Here is a 25,944-nt window from a genome sequence, read left to right on the forward strand (position 1 = left end):
GGTTACTACAGGACAAACACGAGCTTGTGTGAGCGTGCGTGTACACGTACAACCATAGATGTATATAAGAATGGCTCACCCGCGCTCTGGCCAATGGAGAGCGACGTTGCTACGTGGCGGCCATCTTACTTCGGGGCAGCATAACATTGTGTCTATGGGGCATGTACTTTTAAATAACCATAACTTGCACATTTTCAACCGATTTTCAAACGGTTTGGTTTGTTATAAACGTCAGAGACGTCCGCATACTCATATGCTTTTATACGACGTTCATATAAAAAAATCATAGCCACGTTGACAACGTTTGTATTAAACCAACCCGTTTGTAAATCCGTCAAGATTTGAGCGAGTTATGACTGTTTTTGTTTTGAGCTGCCATAGAACATACTGTACTGTAGCCCCGAAGCAAGATGGCCGCCGGATGAACTACGTCAGAGACTCCGCCTTGAGCCATCTAGCCTTTATATATCTATGTGTACAGCTGTGCACTATGCATACGGTGTGTTGTAGGCATATTTGAAATTTGTATTTATACTATTTGCAGCTCTGCTGGCTTGGCTTTAAGGACATTAACAAAATATGTTCTTATAAAATATGTTTAATATTTTAATTTTTTGAGGGAAATTGATGATGATGATATGGTATGGTATAAGACAGCAAATTGAAGGCAGATACCGGTAATCAGAAGAGGAAAATGTAACAGTTGTCCAGAACAGAATCAGGACAGACCATTCTGTCCATTACCATGGATGGATATTGCGGTCATTGGCGTATATGATCTATCAGCAGGGCTCCTTTCAATCTTAGAAAAATTACATTTAGCCAAGTTCAACTAAAAAAACAAACAAGAAAAGCTAAGATTGTGCTTTTCTAAAAGGTAAAATAGGCTAAAAGTAAAACGAAAAATACACATTCTAACTACTAGCAAAAATGCATCATGCTTAAAGGACAACTTTAGTTTTTTTCAACCAAGGTTCATGTTTTAGGTTGTTATTAGAGAAACTAAAAGGTGAGTGTTAATTGTCTCCACCAGGCCGAAGGCATGTGGGGAGAGTATGTTTTGCACTCCGTCCGTCCGTGTGTCCGTCCGTCCGTCCGTCCGTGTGTCCGTCCGTCCGTCCGTCCGTGAGCAGCTAATCTCGGCCACCGTTAACCCGCTCAATGCCACATTTTGCACACACACTCCCTGGATGCCAACGATGAACCTCTGCCCCAAACTTTCCAGAACGGCCTGTTATAGCGCCACCAGGAGGCCGCTTTGTGCAAAACAAGTTTTTGCACAGTACACCTACAGATTTTGTCCAAACATCACGCAAATTGGTACACAGTCTCTCTAGAGCCATTCAACGAAACCGGTCTTTCCGATTTCTCAGACTCCATCCTGATTGGTTAAGATTGGCTTCCAAAGTTCACAGGAGTGCTCAGTTTCAAACAAAATGCTGCAAATCATGAACACATCGCGTGATTTCCGTGAAATTGTGCACCCACATTCCCACTAGGCCGAGGACAAAATGCCACATGAACAATTTCAACTCAGACTCAAGGTGGCGCTATAACTGGCCGAAAAGTGTTTTTACCTCTAACTGCACGGATCTGTGGATAACTTTGTATGCCAACTCCCTAGAGGCCAAGGAAAAACCTTTGCCTGGAATTTTTCACATCTGCTCTTTATAGCGCCACCAGGAGGCCGACATATGTAAAACACATTTTCTATTATTACTCCTTCAGATTTTATCCAAATTTCACGCAAATCGGTATACACTATCTCCATAGTCATGTGATCAACACGGAGCGCCACCATTTCCCATCTTCCATCCTGATTGGCTAAGATTGGCTTCCAAAGCTCACACGATTCGTCCATTTCAAAAAAAGGCCACAAATCACAAACACAGTGTGCAATTTCCGTTAAATTATACACGCACATTTTCACTAGGCCGAGGACGACATGCCACAATTTTTTCCTCAAAATCAGCCTCACGGTGGCGCTATAACAGGCCAATTCCTGTTTTTAGCTATAACTGCATAGATCTGTATACAACTTATGTATGCACACATGGAAAAACATTGTACCTGCATCCCTCCAACACGAACCTCCGGCCCAAATCTTCCTCAAAAGCCTGTTATAGCGCCACCATGAGGCCACAACCTGACCTGCCCTGGTGGAGACCTGTGCCGATTGGCACTTTGTCTAGTTTTCTTTCATTTGCTGCTTTCTTTTGTTTTGGGTATTTTAGCAGTTTTTGACAGGGGGGCGGGGGCATTCGAGCATGGGGCTAAGTATGTATTTTTTTACAAAATATTATGGCGATTAATCTTTTTATTATTTACTATAGTCCTAATAAACCCCAAGAAATTACATCTGACCACATTAGATAACAGATAACATTAGATAACATCTATTGAATGTGACAAACTGACATATTGAGCCTATACACACAGTATAAGCCTTCCCCCAGTAGGTAGATCACATTCAGTCGATCCTGTGATCTTCGGTGGTCAGATGTAATTTCCTGGGGTATATTAGGACTATAGTAAATAATACAAAAATAAATCACCATAAAATGTTGTAAAGAAATACATATTTAGCCCCATGCTCGAATACCCCCGCCCCCCTGTCAAAAACAGCTAAAATCCCTAAAACGAAAGAAAGCAACAAATGAAAGAAAATTAACACTCATCTTTTACTTTCTCTAATAACAACCTAAAACATGAACCTTGGTTGAAAAAAACCAAAGTTGTCCTTTAAATGACTTCACCCATTTTCAACCTTGGTCCTCCATAATGCTCATCATTATTATATGGTACCATTTTGTCTGCTGTCTCAGACCCCGTTTTCCGCAACATTCGATGTTGGCTTGTAATATGTTAAAATTAACTGTGATATTCTACAATGTGATGTTTGTTTAGTTCAGATACGTCCTACCTAGGGTGTGCCAACTCGCTTTGCAGGATTTCCCAGCATGCTCACACTTATTGTTCATTGTGAAATTATAGTTTAGTTTTATTTAAATGTTTTTTACATGTTGTGGTTAATCGTGATTAATACATCATAGCCATTTATGTACGCAGCCTATATTTTGCTGCAAAAAGGATGCTAGGGGATGAGATAGAGTATAGAATACAGTAGTTATTACATGCATACTTTTTCTGCTGCAATTTGCAATACATTTTACAAAAAAAAACTGTTGTCTATTATGAAAGTCTCAAAGAAAATGGGTTTGCAAGGATGGGGGGGAGGTTCAGTTTAGTGGGCTGTGAAGCCTGTGATACTGTAGCCTACCCCTCTCAGTGTACAAGTAAGGTCGCCTTCACACCAGAAAGCTTTACTGCGATTAAAACGAATCCTGCTGCACATTGTCGGAAAGTGCGCTTTGTACTGGCAGGTGTGAAGCCTCATTCGAATGATCTAATCCTAATGTGCATCAAAGAACCGCATTCTACTCTGCCAAAAATCTTCCAATCCCACTTGATTTCGATTCGGTGCAGGTGTGAATGCAAACAAAGCAAACAAAGTAAATGATGTGGTGGGTGAGGAGCTAAACATGGTTGGAGACGGAGAAGGCATAGTTTACACAGCGTAGAGATGTCCCGTTACAGTGGATAGACGTCGAATGAGGAGACCGAAGCTCTGATGAAAATATGAGGACGAGTACATTAATCAATTGCTTAAGGAAACACATAAAAAACTGCAGTGTAGCCTACAGAATATTCTGTCTGTCTGTCCATAAACATGGAGTGCTGTCACTGTGTGGGGAGTAGGGACTTTCTTCATCTTGATAAACTTGTAAACATTTTATGCTGCCGTCTGTGCTCAGCGCTGTGCCTCCATGCCCAAAAGAATGCGACCTAAGTAAAACCTACACCCATGTGCCAATCACTTCTGGATGACAGTCCATTCCTGTACTTTATGAGTTCTTCTGTAACAGGATAGACAGGCTATACAGGCAAGGGTATTAACACAACGTATCCTCTGAATGCACAATTTGTGCAGTCAGTCAATTTGTGCAGTCTCATCTTTTTTTCTCATCTTTTACTTTCTCTAATAACAACCTAAAACATGAACCTTGGTTGAAAAAAACCAAAGTTGTCCTTTAAATGACTTCACCCATTTTCAACCTTGGTCCTCCATAATGCTCATCATTATTATATGGTACCATTTTGTCTGCTGTCTCAGACCCCGTTTTCCGCAACATTCGATGTTGGCTTGTAATATGTTAAAATTAACTGTGATATTCTACAATGTGATGTTTGTTTAGTTCAGATACGTCCTACCTAGGGTGTGCCAACTCGCTTTGCAGGATTTCCCAGCATGCTCACACTTATTGTTCATTGTGAAATTATAGTTTAGTTTTATTTAAATGTTTTTTACATGTTGTGGTTAATCGTGATTAATACATCATAGCCATTTATGTACGCAGCCTATATTTTGCTGCAAAAAGGATGCTAGGGGATGAGATAGAGTATAGAATACAGTAGTTATTACATGCATACTTTTTCTGCTGCAATTTGCAATACATTTTACAAAAAAAAACTGTTGTCTATTATGAAAGTCTCAAAGAAAATGGGTTTGCAAGGATGGGGGGGGAGGTTCAGTTTAGTGGGCTGTGAAGCCTGTGATACTGTAGCCTACCCCTCTCAGTGTACAAGTAAGGTCGCCTTCACACCAGAAAGCTTTACTGCGATTAAAACGAATCCTGCTGCACATTGTCGGAAAGTGCGCTTTGTACTGGCAGGTGTGAAGCCTCATTCGAATGATCTAATCCTAATGTGCATCAAAGAACCGCATTCTACTCTGCCAAAAATCTTCCAATCCCACTTGATTTCAATTCGGTGCAGGTGTGAATGCAAACAAAGCAAACAAAGTAAATTATGTGGTGGGTGAGGAGCTAAACATGGTTGGAGACGGAGAAGGCATAGTTTACACAGCGTAGAGATGTCCCGTTACAGTGGATAGACGTCGAATGAGGAGACCGAAGCTCTGATGAAAATATGAGGACGAGTACATTAATCAATTGCTTAAGGAAACACATAAAAAACTGCAGTGTAGCCTACAGAATATTCTGTCTGTCTGTCCATAAACATGGAGTGCTGTCACTGTGGGGAGTAGGGACTTTCTTCATCTTGATAAACTTGTAAACATTTTATGCTGCCGTCTGTGCTCAGTGCTGTGCCTCCATGCCCAAAAGAATGCGACCTAAGTAAAACCTACACCCATGTGCCAATCACTTCTGGATGACAGTCCATTCCTGTACTTTATGAGTTCTTCTGTAACAGGATAGACAGGCTATACAGGCAAGGGTATTAACACAACGTATCCTCTGAATGCACAATTTGTGCAGTCAGAGGTCAACAACACAGAGGCAATACAGAAGTATTGTTATGTGATTGGTTAGCCGATTTGCTCATCTACATATGACGTATATTTTCCTTTCATTGTCAATGGCATTAATATTTGTGTTGCCACTAATTTACGTCATATTTCAGGCACATATGACGTAAATTCTCATGTCATTGTCAATGGCAAATGTGAGACGTACGTGACGTGACGTCATGTCACGGGCGCTCTTATCGTGAGGGGCACTCTTATCGTACATCATCATCATACATCATCTCATTCCGGCCAATCAGAATGTGCGTCCTCACCTTCATCTTCAATGTTTGTTACACAATGTTAGTGTTTACACTTTGACGTAAATTTGTCCATTCATTGTCAATGGGAATTTAATGTTTGTGTAGGTGTAGGACAAAGTTTGTGCACTGCACACAGTAAAAGCGGAGTAAAAAGTGGACATAGGGCGCTAGCGCCCCTCAAAAAAATCAAACGGATCAGTCTTGATCACTTGACTATAGAGATAATGTGTACCGACTACCGAGTCACAGAAAAGGCACGCTGTGTTCAAGATTTGAGCCATTTTTTAAAAACGGAACACTCCTGCCCATCTTAGCCAATCAGGATGGAATATGAAAATTCTCAAAGACCCGATTTTGAGGGAGTGTGTGTGCACAGTTTTGCTGCAATCAAGCCAACGGTGCCAGAGAATAGCTGTACACAGTCAGAATGCCGGATGGACAGGGTGCAAAACAGTCTGTGCCATGTACGGAGACAATTAAAAAAATAATTAAGCAAATTAATCAGCTAACCGCACATGTCTGAATAAACTGAGATAAACTAGCTTTCAGAGTCCCCTACACACTGCACTCTACCTACTGTTGAAGACAGCAAACCAGAAAGGACCATTATACCAAAGTAAAAGCCAACTGAACCGTTATGCCTGAGAGCATAACTGGCAGGTTTTCTGTAGGATGACAAAATATTTTGACATATTGGAATGCCAAAGGTGAGCCAGAAAATAGCAGCCAGAAGAATGAAACTAGCAGGACACTGCCAAAGACACCAATAGCTGCCAGACAGCAAACTAGCGCTGTGAAAACCATCACACGAGCACCAGTCACGAGGACGACACCCATGAGTGCCATGATTTTTGTATGCTGTTTTGTATGCGTCTATGGAGTTAACATTGCTGTAACTAATAGACCCGTGTGGTTAGAATATTGAAATATGTCTTCCCTGTGTATTTTTGGTTTCATCCTGAAAGCCTTTGAGGCCCAATCGAAAATCGAAATACACCACAATATGGTGGTCTCAGAGAATATATATATGGATAGTTTGTCTCCAATCGAGCTCTCTGATTTCACATCAATGATATCTTCCTCAAAATCAACGACATGTACCCTGGATCCAGTTCCTCCAATTACTCAATTACTCAAAGAGGTCCTGCCTCCGTTTGGTATGCCTACTCAATATGATCAACATGTCCTTGGTGACAGGCTACGTGCCACAATCTTTTAAGGTAGCGGTAATCAAACCTCTACTCAAAAAGCCTACTCTTGATGCAGGCATTCTAGCTAACTATAGACCTATATCGAACCTTCCATATCTCTCCAAAATTCTCGAGAAAGCAGTCGCCAAACAGTTATGTGACTTTTTACATAACAACAATTTATTAGAAGGCTTTCAGTCAGGCTTCAGAGCTAACCATAGCACTGAGACGGCATTGCTGAGAGTTACAAATGACCTCCTGACTGCAGCAGATAATAACCTCCTCTCCGTGCTGGTGTTGCTGGACCTTAGTGCTGCATTTGACACTATTGACCACCACATTCTGCTACAGAGACTGGATCATCTGGTTGGCATCAGGGGTACCGCACTGAAATGGTTCGAGTCCTATCTATCTGATCGATTTCAGTTTGTAAATGTCAATGATGGCTCCTCAACACGTGAAAAGGTCAAATATGGAGTCCCACAAGGCTCTGTGCTTGGACTGATACTTTTCTCCTTATATATGCTCCCTCTGGGTAACATCATCAGGGAACACTCTATACATTTCCATTGTTACGCGGACGACACTCAACTATATCTATCGATGAAACCGAACGAAATGGACCAATTAGTCAAACTTCAAGCATGTCTTAAAGACATAAAGAGTTGGATGACCCGTAATTACCTACTCCTCAACTCTGACAAAACGGAAGTTATCGTGATCGGCCCTAAGCCCCTAAGAGACAAGCTAGCCGATGAGAACTTTTCCCTAGATGGCATTACCGTGGCCTCCAAGGCCACTGTAAAGAATCTGGGAGTTACCTTTGATCAAGATATGTCTTTCACATCTCACATCAAACAAATCTCAAAGACTGCCTTTTTTCACCTGCGAAATATTGCAAAGGTTAGGCACATCCTGTCCAAAAATGACGCAGAAAAACTTGTCCACGCATTTGTTACCTCAAGGCTGGACTACTGCAACTCGCTATTATCAGGCTGCCCAGGTAAGTCTCTGAAAAGCCTACAGCTAGTTCAAAATGCTGCGGCGCGTGTGCTGACAGGTACCAGAAGAAGAGACCATATCACTTCTTCACTGGCCTCCCTACAGTGGCTCCCGGTCAAACACAGAATAGAGTTCAAAATTCTTCTCCTCACCTACAAAGCTCTCAATGGTCAGGCACCACAATATCTCAAAGATCTCATTGATCCCTACAAACCAAATAGAACACCAGTGCGTCTACAGTATGCAAAAATGCTTACTGTCCCAACAATATCAAAAGTTACAATAGGAGGCAGGGCGTTTAGGTCCCAGGCACCTCAGCTGTGGAACCTTCTCCCGGCTTCGGTCCGTGGGGCTGACACGCTCTGCACATTGAAGACTAGGTTGAAAACCTTTCTCTACGACAAAGCCTATAGCTAGACCTGTCTCCAAGTCTAGCTGGATACCATGGTTGTACATTGTTGTGTGGGTCTGTCTCCCAGCAGTACTTGTAATATACACTATATAGGCTCCAGTAAGGCCTGCCACTAATCCAACATCCGGGGAATCTCTCCCCGGAGTCTCTTTTCATCCTCCCCGTCGCAGTTCTGTGGACCACTAATATTAACCCCCAACTGACTGCCGAGTGTGACCGTGGATCAGGCCTCTTCATGGAGCCCACCAGAAGTGTGACCCGGACCCGGCCTCACAGAGCTCGACCTCGACCAGATGTGGACCAGACCCCTCCACGGAGCCCACCTGTCTATCTCTCTCTCTCTCCCTCTACCCCCCCCCCCCCCCCCCCCCCCCCCCGACACGGTCGAGGCAGACCACCCTAGAGTCGGGTTCTGCCTGACGTTTCTTCCTAAAGGGGAGTTTTTCGTTACCATTGCTCTGGGTGGAACTTTGTTGGTTGTAAAGTGTCTTGAGACAACTTGTTGTGATTTGACACTATAATAAAATTGAATTTAATTTAATTGAATTAGTGATATCACAATATCAACCCTCTCCTAACCCCTCCCCCTTTAGCATACAACAACAGCTGTGGATGCGGCTTCAGTTCAGGTGGATCACCACCCACCTGAAAATCAGCCACACCCACCAGTTCATTAAGTATACCTGGTTTTCAGGTGGGTGGTGATCCACCTGAACTGAAGCCGCACCCGCAGCTGTTGTTGTACGATTCGATTCGTTTCCGATTCTTGGGGTCACGATTTGATTCAAACTCGATTCTCAATCCAAAAAAAATTCAAAGAAATTCAAAAGCATTTTCCAGATTGAAAACGATTCTCTATTCAAAATGATTCTCGATTCAATACATAGGATTTCATCACAATCTACTCCAGCCAACTGAAGTGACTATACTACAGTAACTTGAAAATGACTGAAGACATGATGTTTACTGTGATTAGGGTGAGCTTACATTTCATATCACAAACACCATGTAGTGAAAACTCCTTGTACTCCTTGTACACAGAAAAGTGAGTAATGTTTCTCTGGCTCCACCCCACCTCCCATCGAGCCATGTCACTTCAGGCTAAGGGTTGTTGTTGCTGCCAGCTCCTGGTCCTGGGGACACATCAGATATTTGCGTCACAATGGCTAAATATGGCATTAAAAAAATATTAATTTCTATCATATAAATTAACATATAAAACATATTATTTTATTTGTATTCGTTGCATATAAAATACATATTGTCCCTCAAATGCCCCAGCCACTACAGCACCGTCTACTTTGTCCACGCTTATTCATTGTAATGATCAAAATCGCTATGATGATCTATCATCATACAGTCGGCTCCACGCCTCTCGCAACCAGTGACCACCGTTGTAAACGTCTGGGTTTCCGAGGCTACTACCGTTGTGTGACCGATGATTCCTTCCCGGGGAGAATCCAAGCTTCAACCCGGCAGGCAAACACTGAGTACAACTTCTCAATGAATGCATTCGTCGTAACTCTGTGATGATGCAGGGACGGCCGGGGCATCCAGTGGGCGACCGAAGACCAGCTCAGCCGGGGTGCGTAGCTCTCGTCCCAGCATGAGGAGAGCCGGTGTGCACGCCGTGGACTCCTGTATTGCAGAGCGGCATGCCAGAAGCACTAGAGGCAGGTGTTTGTCCCAGTCCCGCTACCGTGTCGGGAAGTGACAATGCAAAGCTGATCTCCCATTATCCTGGTTAAAGCTAAGCTAAGTATATATTGTAATTCGATTACTTCTAAAAGTATTTCTAGAGTTCCGGTGTTTCGGAGCTCTCAGCTCCCAGTATCATAGCTCTGCTGTCGAAGCTATTTATAGTAACTATTTTTAATACAGTCCTTATTAGTCCTTGTTTTTATAGTCTTTAAAGTATATGGTGGAAAAATACCCATCACCTGTCAATTCAGACGCGGCTGTCTAACTGAACATCTACTTTACATTTTCATGGTAAACTACATGTAATCTAGCTAACTGTAAGTATTAGACAACATTTTGGACACTGAAGTCATTATTTAGCTACTACACCAAACTAATTACTCAGCTGATACTGAACCCCATGCTGCTTTTCACAGCAGCGGTGCCACCAGTGTGCCCTGGCTGTACGTTGAGCTACTACATTAGAAGTGAAAAATGGCCACCATCTTGAATTTTTATTTGGCCACGTGGTTTTATCAAAAGAGCAATAAGGGCCGATTCATACTCCTATTTTACCGCTGTTTCGGCACTGTGGTGCCGAAATGATTTCGGCTCGTCAGAAATTTGCAGTAGCACCGAAGAGCCAACTTTAGAACGGTACACGAACCTCAAATGACGTCACATTGTAGGCTCTACAGAGCCGAACCGACTTTTATTCGGCTCTAAAATAGGAGTATGAATCGGCCCTAAGGAGTATGTGTGCCAATTGAATACGAGACTGCTCGCCCCTTTGTCAACCCCGCCCCGGGCGTACATCCGGCGGAACAGCCGCGGCCTGGTATTCCTAAAGTAATCTAAGCACTGAGAATTGGTTCTCAGTGCACTCGTCATATAGTTTGCTTTTTAATTGCACTTTGAGCACAGAGCACTTTATGAGCATGATAAAAGAAAAGAAAAAAATATTTTCTTAAGTCTCAGTCTAAGGAGTTTTACTTCTATTTTGTATACGGTGAGCAAGTCTTTTTCTGTCAAAGTTTCCCTAAAGTAATCTAAGTAAATTATGCTCCTAACCTCAACCTCAGTAAAACTATGCCTACCTAACCCTATTCCTAAACTAAACCCTAAACTTATTTCTATTCTCAGTAAAACAAAATAAAGAATACAAGAACCGTCGCACAGAGCTGTCGGCGGAAAAAAGCTGGGGCGAGATGGAATTGGGGTGACATGACATGTTACCTGCCAATTTTGGTGCTTGACCGCAAGTGAACGATTATTACAGTTCTCTGCCCCGCTACTAGGCCTACTTCTATGGAGAGGCGACGCCACTATAGCAAGATCAGTGTCAGCCAATCGCCAAGAGAGACGAAGACAGTCACATACCAGAGCAAACACACCACAGCATCGCATGACTGCCAGAGGCTGATGCGCAAACCATAGTAGGCTAGGCTACTGATGATGCACTTTACAACGAGGTTACACTCGGTCATTGACATCACATCCGTTGACTTGATCTCATTATTTCCATCCACAATACACAGCGTTTCCTCCGTTCCTATTATGTAGCACAGTAGCAGTGCACACAGCTCAAATATAGCCGTTTTAAATTATTAGCGGATTCGAAGGGTGATGATATTATGTTGTTTAGTTCTTGATCAAAACAAAACTCGGTGCACCAGCAAGCGCGGGTAATTTGTCTGGTTGTTCATAGTGTCATAAAAACAAACAAGACACCGTGACCGTGTGTGCACTGCGCAGTGTGTGGACTTATGCAAATATTAAACGAACTTCCTCTTATCTGTGAATAATTCACAGAGATAAAAAGGGATACAAAACGATAAATATGGTCAGCGCAGGCTGAGTGAAGAAAAGTTGAGTAATGTCCCCATGGACACAAATGCCGATTTTGCGAGCCTCCAGTCAAAACAATAAACATTGAGTGTCAAATTAAGTGATTGAGACCAGGAGCCAATTATGTGCAAGGTGCACATCCGTGTAGAAGATACATAAGTAATGGATACGCACCCAGTTCCCACAGTGTATCCTGCAATTTGTTTAGAAAGAAGACAAGTACTATTCAATAGCATAATTGATGTCGAGTTATTTCATGTATTATCTTAGTTAACTAATAAGCAAATCAACTATTAAACATGCAGTGAATTACCGTCTAAACGAGAGCCTCAGGCTGCAGAATAAGCGCTTGACTCCTTTCACCTGCAGCCTGCAGGTGTTCAGTCAGTGATGCTGGGCTGGGCTAGGCTGGAAGTAGCAGATCTTTTCAGCACCAGACGTGAGTCACTTTACAATTAAGGCCTAATTATAGAGTTTTGTTTACTGATACATTACCACTGTGAAATTCAGAATTGGTCAGAATATGTTTTACTTTGATTAATCCCACTACCACAATCAGAATACTGTAAAATCGACGTGGTGTCTGTTTGCTACTCTGCCTTGGGTCTAGGCTTATTATCCCGACCTCCTTGGAACAAAACAGTTTTAAGGCCAATCCACACCAAGGAACTCCACGCAACTGCCATTGGGGATAATCATTGCAAGTAGGCCTAGTTGTGACTAGTTGCATCAGTGTGGACTGTCCAACTGGCCTTTAGGCTACTTTTCTGTACAATTCTGGTTATAGACAGCCTGCAGTGCTGAGTCTCTTTTTTGTCCTTGTATTTTGTTTTTGTTTCTTCTTTTTTTTCTATAAAAGAAAAATGTAATTCATATCATAATGTTTGTGTAACAATTTATAATTTGTTCTCAATAAAAACCTATTTGATAAAAAAAAAACATGCTGAGAGTGGTAGATGAAGACTAATTGTTTGAGGGATGAGGTGGTAGGCTCTAGTCTAGTGTGCCACCCTCAGGCCAAAATATCAACAAGATATCACAAAGTATTGGGCAGATTGCAGGATGACCCCTGCTGACATGGTTTTTGTATTGAGTTGTGCTTGAAATGTACTGTAATTCTGCAAACTGTTAAATACTTCAATCAATCAATCAATCAAACCCCATGGCATATCATCTATTATATCACCTCCTTTAGTTAGTTAATATACAATATTCTACCACTAAAAACTAAGATTTATTTAGTTTTCTCCCCCCAGCAACACTGCTGAGAGCACAGGGCTGTGAGGATGGCTATGTTGTAGTTGTATGTAGTTAATGGGATTTTAGGCAAAAAACTGGATCACGGCATTTAATTTCAGCCACTTGAACTTTTCTCAACTTTTTGGAGTAGGCTAGCCTATACATACCCAAGGAAGTGCACATGTATTTGAGTAGCCCAAAGGTACACACACACACACTCGCACACACACACACACACACACACACACACATGCCCAAGGTTATGTACACACATGACCACCACCCTTTTTTAATTCATTCTGAAACAGCTTTCAGGGGAAATAGGTCAACAGTCAACCATTGTATTGCATTTGGTTGCTGATATGTTAATTATATGTAAGCTGACCTTAAATTATCTCTGACCAGAACCCTAATTAACACCCATCTGTACAATCAAATAATACCAGTAAGAGTTGGGGCTAAAGGGCGAGGTCGTGGGGGGGGGGGGGGGGGGGGGGGGTCAGATCAACATATGTAATGAATTCTGTACTAGCCATATATGGAGCGTGTCTTGAGTGTACAGAGTTTGATGAGGTCAGATCAACATATGGAATGTCAGAGGTCAGCTCCATATACAGTATGGAGGTTGCATGGTATGACATCAGGGATCTCTGATGTCACGAGACCTGGGCACCATATATGGGGGCTTTCCTATGTATGGGGATTTTGAGTGATACACTGACTGACGGACAAAATTGTACAATTTCATAGTAAATGCCACTTGCAGTCGCCACAACAATATGAGCATTACAAATACAAAAAACTGTTTCCATAAGGCAGGAAAGCATTGGGTTGGATCATTTCTATTATCACATACTTAAAATAAAAAAATGTTGAAAAATACAACAACTAAAGTCAAATCCTAATCTCCGACACATACACGTGCACACGCACGCACGCACACACACACACACACACTGATAATTACAAACTAGTAATATAGCACTCTGTTTAGGCCCTACACCATAAACTTTAGGGTGTTTTTGCTTTTTTTAAATATTTTCGGAGGGTTTTTCAGCAGTTTTATTGATAGGACACAGTGGAGATAGACGGGAAACCAGGATAGACTGGGAATGACACGCAGCAAAGGTTGAAACGCTGTCAGGTATGCACCTATATGTGGTATATGGCCACATATGGCCAGCGGGTGCCCTGACTTTAGGGTGTTTTTAATGGTTTTGGTGAATATTAAAGTAGTTATAGTCATTTGGTGAGGGTCTGGGGGCCACGCATTAAAAATAAATGAATCCACAAAACTAGCATCATTTGTATTGTTGTTTTGACATATTTCAACAAATATGCAGCAGCACAAAACCATAGTTCCATGTAACAGATCGGTCAAAGTTGAACAAAAGTTTCTCTATATGGTAGAAATAGGTCAACAATACAAAAAAAATTGCAGTGACCCTCACCAAATGTCCAGAACTTCTTAATATTCACCATAACCAGACCAGCCAGCTGACTTTGCTGATACAATACTTTGTCCGCACAATGTATGTGCTGCCATCATGTGGTCGAGATTTAAATAGCAGGAAGAAAAAGCTGCTGATTTCAGCACACTGAGCTTAACTAGTGCTGTTTCATTTCAAATATTCTCTTTAACATCTATACCAAACCATTGCATTACAATTACATTTAATTCCACATGTTTTGATTGATTGATTGAATATTTTATTAGTCAATAAGAAAAATGCAAACAGCACAATGTACAGTGAGGCATTTTGGTCCAAAGGGATTTCCGGAGAAAAACCTTGCGGTCTTGTTTCCATTCGGGTCCCATACACTCACACACAATGTCCACGTGATTTTCAATGTGAACAATTTCTATTGCCTCCATGTTAGATGCCGGTTGAATAAATTTATTTTGGAGCTCAGCTCTGATCAGTACAGTACAGTACAGTACTGCAGTACAGTACAGTACAGGCCTATGCATGTGGAATGTATCAAACTGTCTGAGGAGGATAAGTAATTTGTAGCCTATTACAGAAATGTATTTTCTTCTTTCACAAAGATGAATAATATCATTCCATTTCAAAACTCAAAGAAAGAAAAGCAGGTGTGATAAATAGCCATAGCCTAATAGCTGACAGCAGTTTTAAGTAATACTAAGCCTAACTACATAAGCTGTAGTGGTAAAGGTAGCAATAGTTCCAGCTTGCCACAGATGTACAGCTTTAAAGGAATAGTTCACCCAAAATCTAAATTCTGTCAATTCTTACCCTCACGCCAGTTGAATTTGAAACACAGGTGAAGCTCCGTTGTATACCACACTCCACATAACAAACAGTAGGTTGCCAGGCAGCACAACTTTATATAGCAGCCTTCACTAAAACAATGTAATGGATAATGGGTGACCTGACTGCAAGTCTTTAGACTTCCAATGGCAAAAATGAAGGCCTATGTATTGTACTAATTTATTTTTTTCAATTTGTTTTCATGTGCAGGCACACGTGCAAATAACAAAGTATAGAGGATGGATGCACCTGAATAAAAGCCCAGGTGAACTGGTTGAGTGTGTTGGAGAGTGCACACGTACCTTAGAGTGCAAGACATGACTACTGTATCCAAACTCTACACCGACAGTTCCTGGAATCCAGATCCGACTGTTCCTGACTACTCGATTGGGACATCATTTCCCCAGTTGGGTAAAAATGCTCACTTTTGTATGTTTTTCTTTTGACTTTGTTGCAAGTACCTTATTTGATGATGAGCAGCAACAATGAGAGCAATTAAATTGGAACATATCCCATCAAGCCAAATGACGTCATGATGATGTCCTCCGTGACGGCGTTCAAGTTGTTCAGGACTAGGCCAGATTACAGCTCATATGGGGATGATCTTTACGTCATTTCCAGGACGTATTCACCAGTTGAAATAATATAGCTTATTCTGGGCCAGATCTGACAAGTTATGATATGACTGTTCTGGACTCAATCGGACTCTCTGATTCTTCCAGGGACATCCGTCTTAGTGGGCAGAATTTATGTTGGTTGAAATCAGGTGATATTCTGCGCCAGTAGTATTGGTTTGACTTGATCTGGCCCCAAATCCAATAGAGACGTCACTAATTCGTCCAGGTCCTGACCGTGCTTTCTGGGATATGACACACACAACACACATAAAAAACCCAACAACAGCATTGTAGGCTAATGTTTTGTAGGCTAAAGCATTGATTGATAGATACATTTACAAGTGGAATTTAAACTTATTTTGGGTTATATTTTGGATGGATGATTAAATATAGCTGTAAGCAGCAATAAGACGAGGTCAAGCCACAAAAGCAATATGCACAATGAGCCATGGTTATAAACACTTGAGAGAACTTTAGAGAAAGAAAACCATTCAATTGACAAATGATCGCTTTAAATAGCAGGTCAGAGGCCGGATGGCATCACTTTTTTGTTCCGCTGATTGGCTGAAGGGGTTGTCTGTCAACACTGTACTCCCGTGATGCATTATTAGCAGGGTTCAGATTCCACACAAATGAATGGAAATGCGATTTCAAGGGGAAGTGGATAACCAGGCTATGAAAATCTTTGACGTCGCTTTTTTGACATCAAGAGTGGATAGAGCAGATCATATAATTCATTAATTGGGAGATCTTAAGCCCAAAGCGTTTTTTTAAGGTAAACCACACCAATGCAACTCCTTGCAACTCAATGAGTTGCATTGGTGTGGTTTACCATACGGTAAACTGTTTTGTCCCAAAGCGACACTTTGGTGTGGTTTGGGCTTAAAGGTCAGAGGTCCTTTGACAAATTACTGTGAGCTTCAGATTATAACATCCTCTACCATATTGCCAAATTTCATGGAAAACAACAGGACAGAACTGCCAAAACTGCAACTGGATAGAGCAGATAGAGCAACAAGGGACAAGGACAGACGGATACAGACATCCATATGGGCATAAAAGGGACACAGACAGACAGATAGCTAAAATTGGTACTCTGACAACAGGTACAACAGCGTACTCTGCTCTGACAATGGGTATTGCGGGCCGGTGCCCAACAAGCATTAGAGCACATACAGATATCTCCATATATGGGCATAAAAGAGACACAGACAGACAGAAATAAGGCAGATTCGTTGTGGGTATTGTGGGCCTACGAGATGCTGCCGCATGGAAAACATTTTCACAGTCTCAAAGCCACTGGAAATAGACTGCAAAAAGCTTCTTTCCCTGAACACTCAGATACATGAATGAACTGATAAGAACCAGAGAGAAACCAGGCAAAGGAAAACACTAGCCCCCCACCCCTCGCCCTCTTCTCGCACTGGAACATAGCCTTAAATTGCACCTTCCTAAACTAAACTGTATTAATGGAACATAACCTACTGTGAATGTTGAGTCAAAACTCAGTAGTGGAGCTTTTGCTTGGCATCTAAAAAAAACTACACTCCCCAGAGTGCAGCAGCAAAATGGCCACTGCTCATTAGTAGCACCTGAAGGGTTTAAAAGGCCATTCAAACAAATGGAAACCAGAGAGAAGACTACAGTCAGAAGCTCAACCCCAAAGGTCTGTTAAATTGTTTATTTACTGGCATTTGAAATCATGGTTCATATGGTCAAATTTAAATAGTTAAGGAACACATTGTAGAACACATACATTGTGTGTGTTGGGCACCTGTGGGCACCTTCTGTGTTCACACTTAACTTAATTAATTAATTTGTGCTTAAAGTATAAATTACAAAAGAATAAGACAAAGTTAGAAATGTTAAAATGATTTAAGAATTTAAAAGACTACTACTGCCCAGGCGGTGGCGTAACCGTCTGGGCACCCGACTGGTAATCCAGTCGCAGTGTGCCGCGGGTTCGACTCCCGAGCCCGACACGGCCTTTACTGCATGTCTTCCCCCATCTCTCCCGTTTCCTGTCAGCCTGTCTGTCCCTTCAAAAACCAATAATAAAAATAACGCAAAAAAAAAAAAAAAAAAGACTACTACTAAAATGTGGACAATTCATGTTTCACCATGTTAAAGGTTTAAAATGCCTAGTTGAAAAAGATCTGATCTACAAACTCAAGGATCAGCTATTTATCTTTGTTCCATTTAAAGTGCTTAGATGGTAGGCCAACTTGATTTGAAACATTTATCTATTCCATTTAAAGGGTTTAACATTAAAAATTAACCATTTAAACTTTAAATGGTTAAAATGTTAATTTGTCTAAAATATTGACTTTAATTAATTCGTTTAAAATATTTAAATTAGACAATGAATTAAATACATCACATTTTATGTAATATTAATATAATATTATTATACATAATTTTAATCATATTTAAAATACACGTATTGCTTAAAAACAAGAATTGTTGAAAGGAAACTGAGTGATAAGTTGTTTAAAAAGAATATATTATTTGTTTGGCAATGTTGTTAACCTTTTGTTTTTTTTCTGTCTAAGGTTTACAACCCAACTACATGATGAACCAATCAACAAAATGAAGCCAACAGTTCAAAAGAAACAAAGTTGGAAAATAAAAAGTTGTCTTGATTTGGAAATCTTGAGTTGTCTCTGGTCCTTTGGAGTTGAACAGGAAATTAACTTGACAGTGAAGCTGTGAGAACATGTATTGTATATTACTATTTTTCTAGCACTCTTTATTTTATCCCTTGTTTGAATGCTATCCTGCTGCATTGTCTGTAAGCCCAAACCACACCAAAGGGTCAGGTTAGGACAAAACTGCTTTTAGGTAAACTACATCAATGCAACTCATAACCTCGACGTGACCAGGCTTTCCACCCCGGAGGAAAGCCTGGTCTGTGTTACAAAATTGCCGTGTGAAGTTGAACTGGTCTGGAGAGGATATCGATGCGTCATGTTGTAGTATTGTTTTGTAGTCATCAGGCAGGAAGAATAATCCTGAACTTCCTTTTCCCTCAACCCGGAAGAAAAAACGATAAAAGCTCTTGTAGCCTGCAGCTTTTATTGAGAATCGTGATGAGGCCAAAGGAAGTTCTGGATGACTACAATACTACATGACGTAGCAATATCATCTGCTCCAGACCGGATCATAAACCCGAAAAGGAATGCTGCCCAGGCTAGCAACTCATTGAGTTGCATTGGTATGGTTGACCTTAAATGTTTTGTCCTGGCCCGACCCTTTGGTGTGGTTTGGGCTTAAGGAAACCAAACAAGTTTTACGCTTATGTACCTGTACACAAGATGTAACAAGTCCAACCTTGTCTAGTCTAATGCATGACATGTTTGTGCAGGCTCTGACTGGTGGTGTGATGGTAAGAACCCAGGCTAAAGGCCTGAGGCCATGATCCATAAAAACATCTGTGGAAAAACTTAAAAACTAATTAGATATTTTCAATGGTAAGACCGCCCCCTAGCGGTCATATTCTATTTCACTTGACCTGGGCGGGGTTTACTGGTTTCAGTGGGGGCTGTGACGTAGTCGGTAGAGGGTAGCAACAGTTGCCTCGAGACCCCCTCGCACCATAGTGACTGTAGCCGTGGAGACAGTTACTTACCAACGGCCGCAACACTCAGCAACAGCAGCAGCAACTGGAAGTCAGCGAGCAAGTGAGAGAGGGATAAAGAGAGCACAACCATGACAGAAGTTTTCTCAAGGCAAAGGTGACTATATCTTTACAGCATAAATAGAGACCTGAAATTGATCTGACATTGGATTAAAATACATCCGGATTGAATTGCATTGCCAGCCTCCGTTTCCCTTCCATGTCACAACTTTCCCTTCCTGCCCCCAAGTTCACTGTAACGTTAACGGGCTTCCCAGTTTTTATTTAATTTGATCTAAATCCACACTAACAACTCCCTGTAACTTAGTAATAACAACTTGACTAAAAGCACCCGGTAGTGCTGGCGGCATTCCTCCTGGATGTGCTATTTGCGCTGTAAAGAAACGGCTTGATCGTCACTATGGGTCGTTGCTATGTAAGTAACGCTGTGGAGATGTTGCTATTCAAGCTACAGGTGGCTCGCTAATGCTAACACGTACAGGCACAGTTACACAAAGATGTTTGAACGAATGCTACGTGCAGACAGTGTGCAACCTCTTTATACCGCCATATAATATTTGCCAGTGTGTCTCTTTCGTTACGAAACAGCGAAAGTTTAGTCGAGCTTTGTTTGTGTTTTGTTTTGCTCGCTCATTTGGATTCGGAGCAGGTGGCACTGTAGCTCCTCCATGGGAACAGGCTATTGACTGGAACGGACCGATGGGATTTACTTACGGTACATTCATCAGCAAACCCAATGTCGTTCATTAGATCTTCTATTTGTGTCGGTACGTTAAAGATGGTTATTTTCTGAACAAAAATGCTGTATTTTGTCGACCGCGTATTAGCCTATACAAAATAACTTTCTTTATATGCGCACCTAGTTCGGTGTTACACCGTTTGCTAATTCACTCCCAAAGCAACTTACCCTGTAACACTAGATGAGTAATTTAACTACAGCTACTAACTCAACTGGTAACACTTTACTGTTACTTGAAGAAAAAAAACGTTCGTAAAGATCTCTACGAGTCAAATGCACGCCAGACAAAACACTCGCATATTACAGCTAGGTGGTGCTGTGATGATTATTTATTCTTTGGTGGTCCTGTCTGTTTTACGGTCTCATTTCAAAGAGTGATGGGCTTCAATACGGAAACTAGACATTCCCAACAGCCTGCATAATAAGTCATTGTATGTTAGCCGGCCCGGAAGTCTTGTGTTTAGTTTACTTATTTACATTCTCTTCTTGTAAACATGCCATCTTGTGTATTGGCTTGGTGGCGCTACAGTGGTCTGGTGATTGTGTGCTAATGGGAAAGCCTCCCAGTTGATAATGACGTACGTTGTTCAGGTGTAGTACTCCTTCGTATTCTTGTGCAATTGATGAGTTGAGTGCAATTTTTGTTGTCTTTTCAGTTATACTATAGTATAGGCTACTTTGTGCCTGATTCCTTATCCCCTGCAGTAGTGCAGTTGTCTCAATTTAGACGTTTTCCCGCTTTCTCCCCTCTTTTGAGTAACTATTACTATTTACTAATCTATTCAACTCACATATAACACAGTGGTCCCCAAATTATGTGTGTGTGTGTGTGTGTGTGTGGGGGGGGGGGGGTCCGTCCCTAGATGATTAGCTTAACGTGCAACATTGTTGTTTTAAATTTCTGTAATATCGGCCAAGAATTGGATGGTTGGTCAGATACTCTTGCAAGATCTATTTCCTATTGAGTCACTCTTTGCCACAAGAAATCTTCAATTCAATTAACACTCTGGTTTACAGTAATGGAATACATGGTGTAACAGGTGTATTCTATTTTCGACATAGTTATTTTATCTTCCAAGGCACACGGCTGAATGATTCATGTTGGGACAGATGCATTATTGATGCCGCTGGCGGCTACCTTGTTCGTTTTAGGTGAAAAGGGGCCACGTTTGTTACTTTTCGTTGGTCTTTGACTTTTAGATGATTGAATGATTTGTCCCTGCTCCGACAGATGTATGTATAGATAGATAGATAGATACTTTATTGATCCTGAAGGAAACTTGCTGTATGACTATGTGGTATAGTTTACACTTTGCAGCACTTTTCTCTGTATAAATGTTTGTTGCTTTTCAACTTGATTTTTATTATGATCACAATTTGTTTTGAGAGCAAGAATTTAATCCTCATTTAATGGAACATGCAGCTTGGTTTTACATGGTGTGACTGAATCGAAATCGACTCTTTGATTGGTCACACACTCTTCTCAGCTACAAGGAAAACAAAGGAATGACCGCACTGAAACTCTGTGTTCATCCCCCTGCCCCCCCAATCTGAGCATGTTGCTGTTATGTTTACATGGCAACTTCATATACAAATACACCCAAAGTGATGGAAAGAAAAGAGTTGGGGTGGGCCAGGGGGCGAAATGTTATTCTTTTAAAAGTCAGTGGTTTTAATCAGGCAATTTTTCTCCTTTATGGTGGGAGTGCAGTGCATAGTTTTGGCTTGCAGAGGCAGGTCAGGAGGAGAAGGTGTTCAGGAAGGAGAACGGAAGAACATGGAAAGCAGCCGTTGGAGTCACCATAGTTTTGTACAGTGTACTCTACTGTGTTCTGATTGTGAAGTGGTCGACATGTGCGATCTGTGCATTTTAATATCTGTCTTTTTACAAAATGTAGAACAACCTGCTGCTCTCATAGCGTAGCTACATCACACTCATTTATCACAAGTGCAGTGAACCACAGGCACCATTTGATTATTGACACAGCCCGGAGCCTGTGATCATGGTCATGCTTCATTGCCTCTCAGCGATGGATGCCACAGTGACCTGTGATTCACCGACGCGTCAGGCTTAAGACTTCGACTCCTCTCTGGTGCCCCTCTAAACAGCAACCTCTCTAGAGTCACTCGTGTGATTGTATTTAGAAGTGTGTCCACAGTTACCCGTGTGCCATTTTGAGTGTTTTAATGGACTTGTGAGTAGTACAGTGCAGCTCTCACATGGACAGCTGCAGTGATCTCTGGGGCAGAGTATGACCCGACACAGCTTTTGGTCACATGTTCTGCGCATGTATGCGACTATGCATGTGTGGGGGTGTTTGCTGATGCTGTATTTAGCTCATCTTGATGAGCCCTATCACTGCCGCAAGGATAGATTTTGTCTGTGTTATTGTTGATGGTATTCATAAAAACGAGTTTGAGCCCACTGTGCTAACCATTGCCTGCATGTGTACATTTCATGATGTGAGGTTAACGCTATTTTAATGGGTTATCCCAAATCTCCAGTCAAACGCATGTCAAGAAATCACAGAGCAAAGCATAAAAATAAAAGAATACCCTGAGGGATTTGTTAAGTGTCTCTTTACACGCAAATGTGTCATTTTCCTGATCTTGAACGTTAATTTATTCATGCTAAGAATCAAGAGACTTTATTTGTAACATGCCGCTCATGCGTGTGTGCAGTCAGACAGTGAAATGTTGGTATGGCAGACTCCAACAGACTTTGCCTCATGTATGTGAAACATACAAACAAGATATAGCCTAATACAAGTTATAGTAATAAACAAGTTATAAAACAAGTAAGGTAGTACTACTAGTAGTACTATGTAATACAGTAAGTTTGTGTTATATATATACATATACACATACACACAAATACATATATACACACACAAATATAATTATATATATGCACACAAATGTACTGTATTACATAGTACTACTAGTAGTACTATGTAATACAGTACATTTGTGTTATATATACATAGATATAGATAGAGAGAGAGCCATTGTCACGTGACATGTTGTCATGTTCATTCCACATAATATGCTTAGAATCAGATGAAAGAAAACTACTTTAAGTTAGTTTAATCTTAAGTGCCCACTTGACTCTTGAATGATATTTCATAATGCCGGGGCTTCCCAGGTAAAAATGTTTTGGAAATCATTGTTGGCTTATGTTGCTAGGATACTTAGAAACAACCTTAAGAAAAATGTTGCCCATCATTGGGCCTGAGACAACAGTTGCAACAGGTTAAGACTTGTTGTGAAATGAAATGTTTTTTTGTTTTTTTTCAGGGGCCCTTCTATTTCTCTCTTGTTCATGCTCGCACACACACACACACACACACACACACACACACACACACACACACACACACACACACACACACACAGTCATCTGGGGGCATTCTTTACATTCCACCTGGTTTGTATCGTAGCTACACAACTGCTAATTAAATTTCCTGCCACAAACAGCAGACAAGACTGCGACATTTGCATTACAATGACAGCCTTCTCCCCTCCCTCTACGAGCCTTTCAGGCAGGGTTAGCTGACCCCCTACCATCGTTCTCCTCACTTTTTCCCCTGGTTCTTTTCTTTTGTAGTTAAGACTAGTTTGTTAAGAGATGTTTCTTTGTGTGGCTGTTTCCTCGTCTCTTCTTCAAAAAGTAACTATTGTCATTGAAAACATGCTGCAAAATAATGAGAGTAACCTAGGCTAGAGCATTACATGGGAAAGAGCTGTACAGAAGGATGAGAGTAAAGGGTAATTTGTACATATTTGCGCGCCAGTGTCACACACCGAAAATAGTAGTAGTGAGCTTGTAGATCAGCTGTTTTTGGTGTGCGATACCTGCCCATAACAAAGTATAAATCAAGCGTTAATAGACCCAGGCTCCAATGTTGGTTTCAGTGATCTCCTGTCCTAGGTCTCCAGGGTTGCACATCAGACTCGTTTTAATGAGAAGATTTGATGATTCCCATAGGTGGAGGAAGGCTGCACTGAAGGGAATGTGTCCTTGTTAGAGGCAGGCCTTCGGACGGATGCCACCTCTGTCCTCTGATCAAACTCTCGTCTGTTGGCTTTTGTGTAATTATAATTGAGCTCACCCAAGTTACCCAACAATATTCCATTTGTTTAATTACAATTTAGGCATTTAGCAGACGCTCTTAATCCAGAGCGATTTACATTAAGCAATAACAAAAAGCATGGCATACATCACATATATAAAAAGTAGTTATCATGAAACATGCGTAAGCTAAGAACGTAACAGTGGAGTATCTATATCATGAAACTATATATATAAACTATACATACTATACAATATTATACTATACAAAGTATACATATGTACTATAAAATGCTATGACTACATAAAATGCAATTCTAGTGCTGTCGCTGTAACATGCTATAAGTCTGTTTAAAATGCATAAAGCTACATAAAGTGCTATCTAAGGGGTTAGGGCAAGTGCTACAGGCCATGATGGAGTCTGAAAAGGTGGGTTTTCAGACTACGGCGGAAGATTGGGAGTGTGGCTGCAGTTCTGATTGTGATGGGAAGTGCATTCCATAGTTTTGGAGCCAGAAGGGAGAAGAGTTTGGGACGGGTGGAGTGTTGTCCTGGCGTTTTTAGTGAAGGTACTTCCAGCTTCCCTGCGTTGGCTGATCTGAGTGCACGGGAGGGTTTGTATGGTTCGATCATACTTGTAAGATATGGGGGAGCCATGCCTTTGGTTGCTTTAGTTTGAAATTGAATGCCAGCATCAGAGTTTTGTATTTTGATGCTGGCATTCAAAGCAAGTACAAACCCTCCCGCCCACTCAGATCAGCCAACGGGTTGATCTGCTTACTTTTTTCCTTGTCCAAGTTCCTACACTCAGGAAAGTAACAATGGCAAACAGTTGTCTGTCTGACAAATATTAGAGTTGTTGGATTCACACCCACACTTTTGAGGGGCGCTAGCGGCTAGCCCCTCCTATATCCAGCTTTTAGTTACCGTCCACAAACTTCGTCTTAAACAAACATTAAATTCCCATTGACAATGAATGGAGAATTTTACTCTGTGTGTCTATTTTACGTCATGATGATGTACGATGATAAGAGCGCCCCTCACTTCACACGGGGGTGATTTTTTTAAATGTATTTTCAGTCAAAACAAATGAGAGATCCTAAAATAAAAATGCGATGATAATACACATTGGATGCTAATGTACAGTCACAAGAAATTGTGAGTGAGTTCACACACTACACAAACTGCATTCATGGCAACAACTGGTAAACCACTAGGATGGAATCAGGCAACATTTCAGTTCTAAATCTAAACGGAGCATATTGCATTGCAAGGAGATGACACATTCATTTGTGAAAGATTACCAGAGGACAGTGTGGCGCACTGCCAACTGCGCAGAGGGGAGAAAAGCGCTCCGATCGGTTGAATCTTCAAGCATTAACTGCTGGTGACTCATGGTTCTGTTGATACTTGGAGAACATAACGATGAATTACAGTCGGTGTCATATCTGTTTGGACTGGGGGTACAGCCCTCGCCAAGAAAACCAACACCCCACTATGAGACATAGCGGTTATCACTGGTTCAAGGTAGACTTAACTCTGTCAGCTCTGAGCAAGATCATTGTGGATTCTGCCTCTTTATAGAAAACAATCCCATCGATGGA

At 41.4% G+C, this 25,944-nt stretch overlaps 1 protein-coding gene across 4 annotated transcripts in view; it reads left to right on the forward strand.

The window, feature by feature from the left end:
- Nucleotides 1-19,499: 19,499 nt before the first annotated feature.
- rfx2 (regulatory factor X, 2 (influences HLA class II expression)) overlaps nt 19,500-25,944 on the forward strand; it is a 35,772-nt gene continuing 29,327 nt past the window's right edge. For all 4 annotated transcript variants that reach the window (XM_083766423.1, XM_083766424.1, XM_083766425.1 and 1 more), the window contains exon 1: nt 19,500-19,626. In XM_083766423.1, coding sequence (XP_083622549.1) covers nt 19,601-19,626 — 26 coding nt within the window. In that variant the 5' untranslated portion in view covers nt 19,500-19,600. The remainder of the gene's footprint in view (nt 19,627-25,944) is intronic.

The sequence above is a fragment of the Protomyctophum parallelum genome, assembly GCF_964188405.1.
Source record: "Protomyctophum parallelum genome assembly, chromosome: 6".
Taxonomy (NCBI): Eukaryota; Metazoa; Chordata; class Actinopteri; order Myctophiformes; family Myctophidae; genus Protomyctophum; species Protomyctophum parallelum.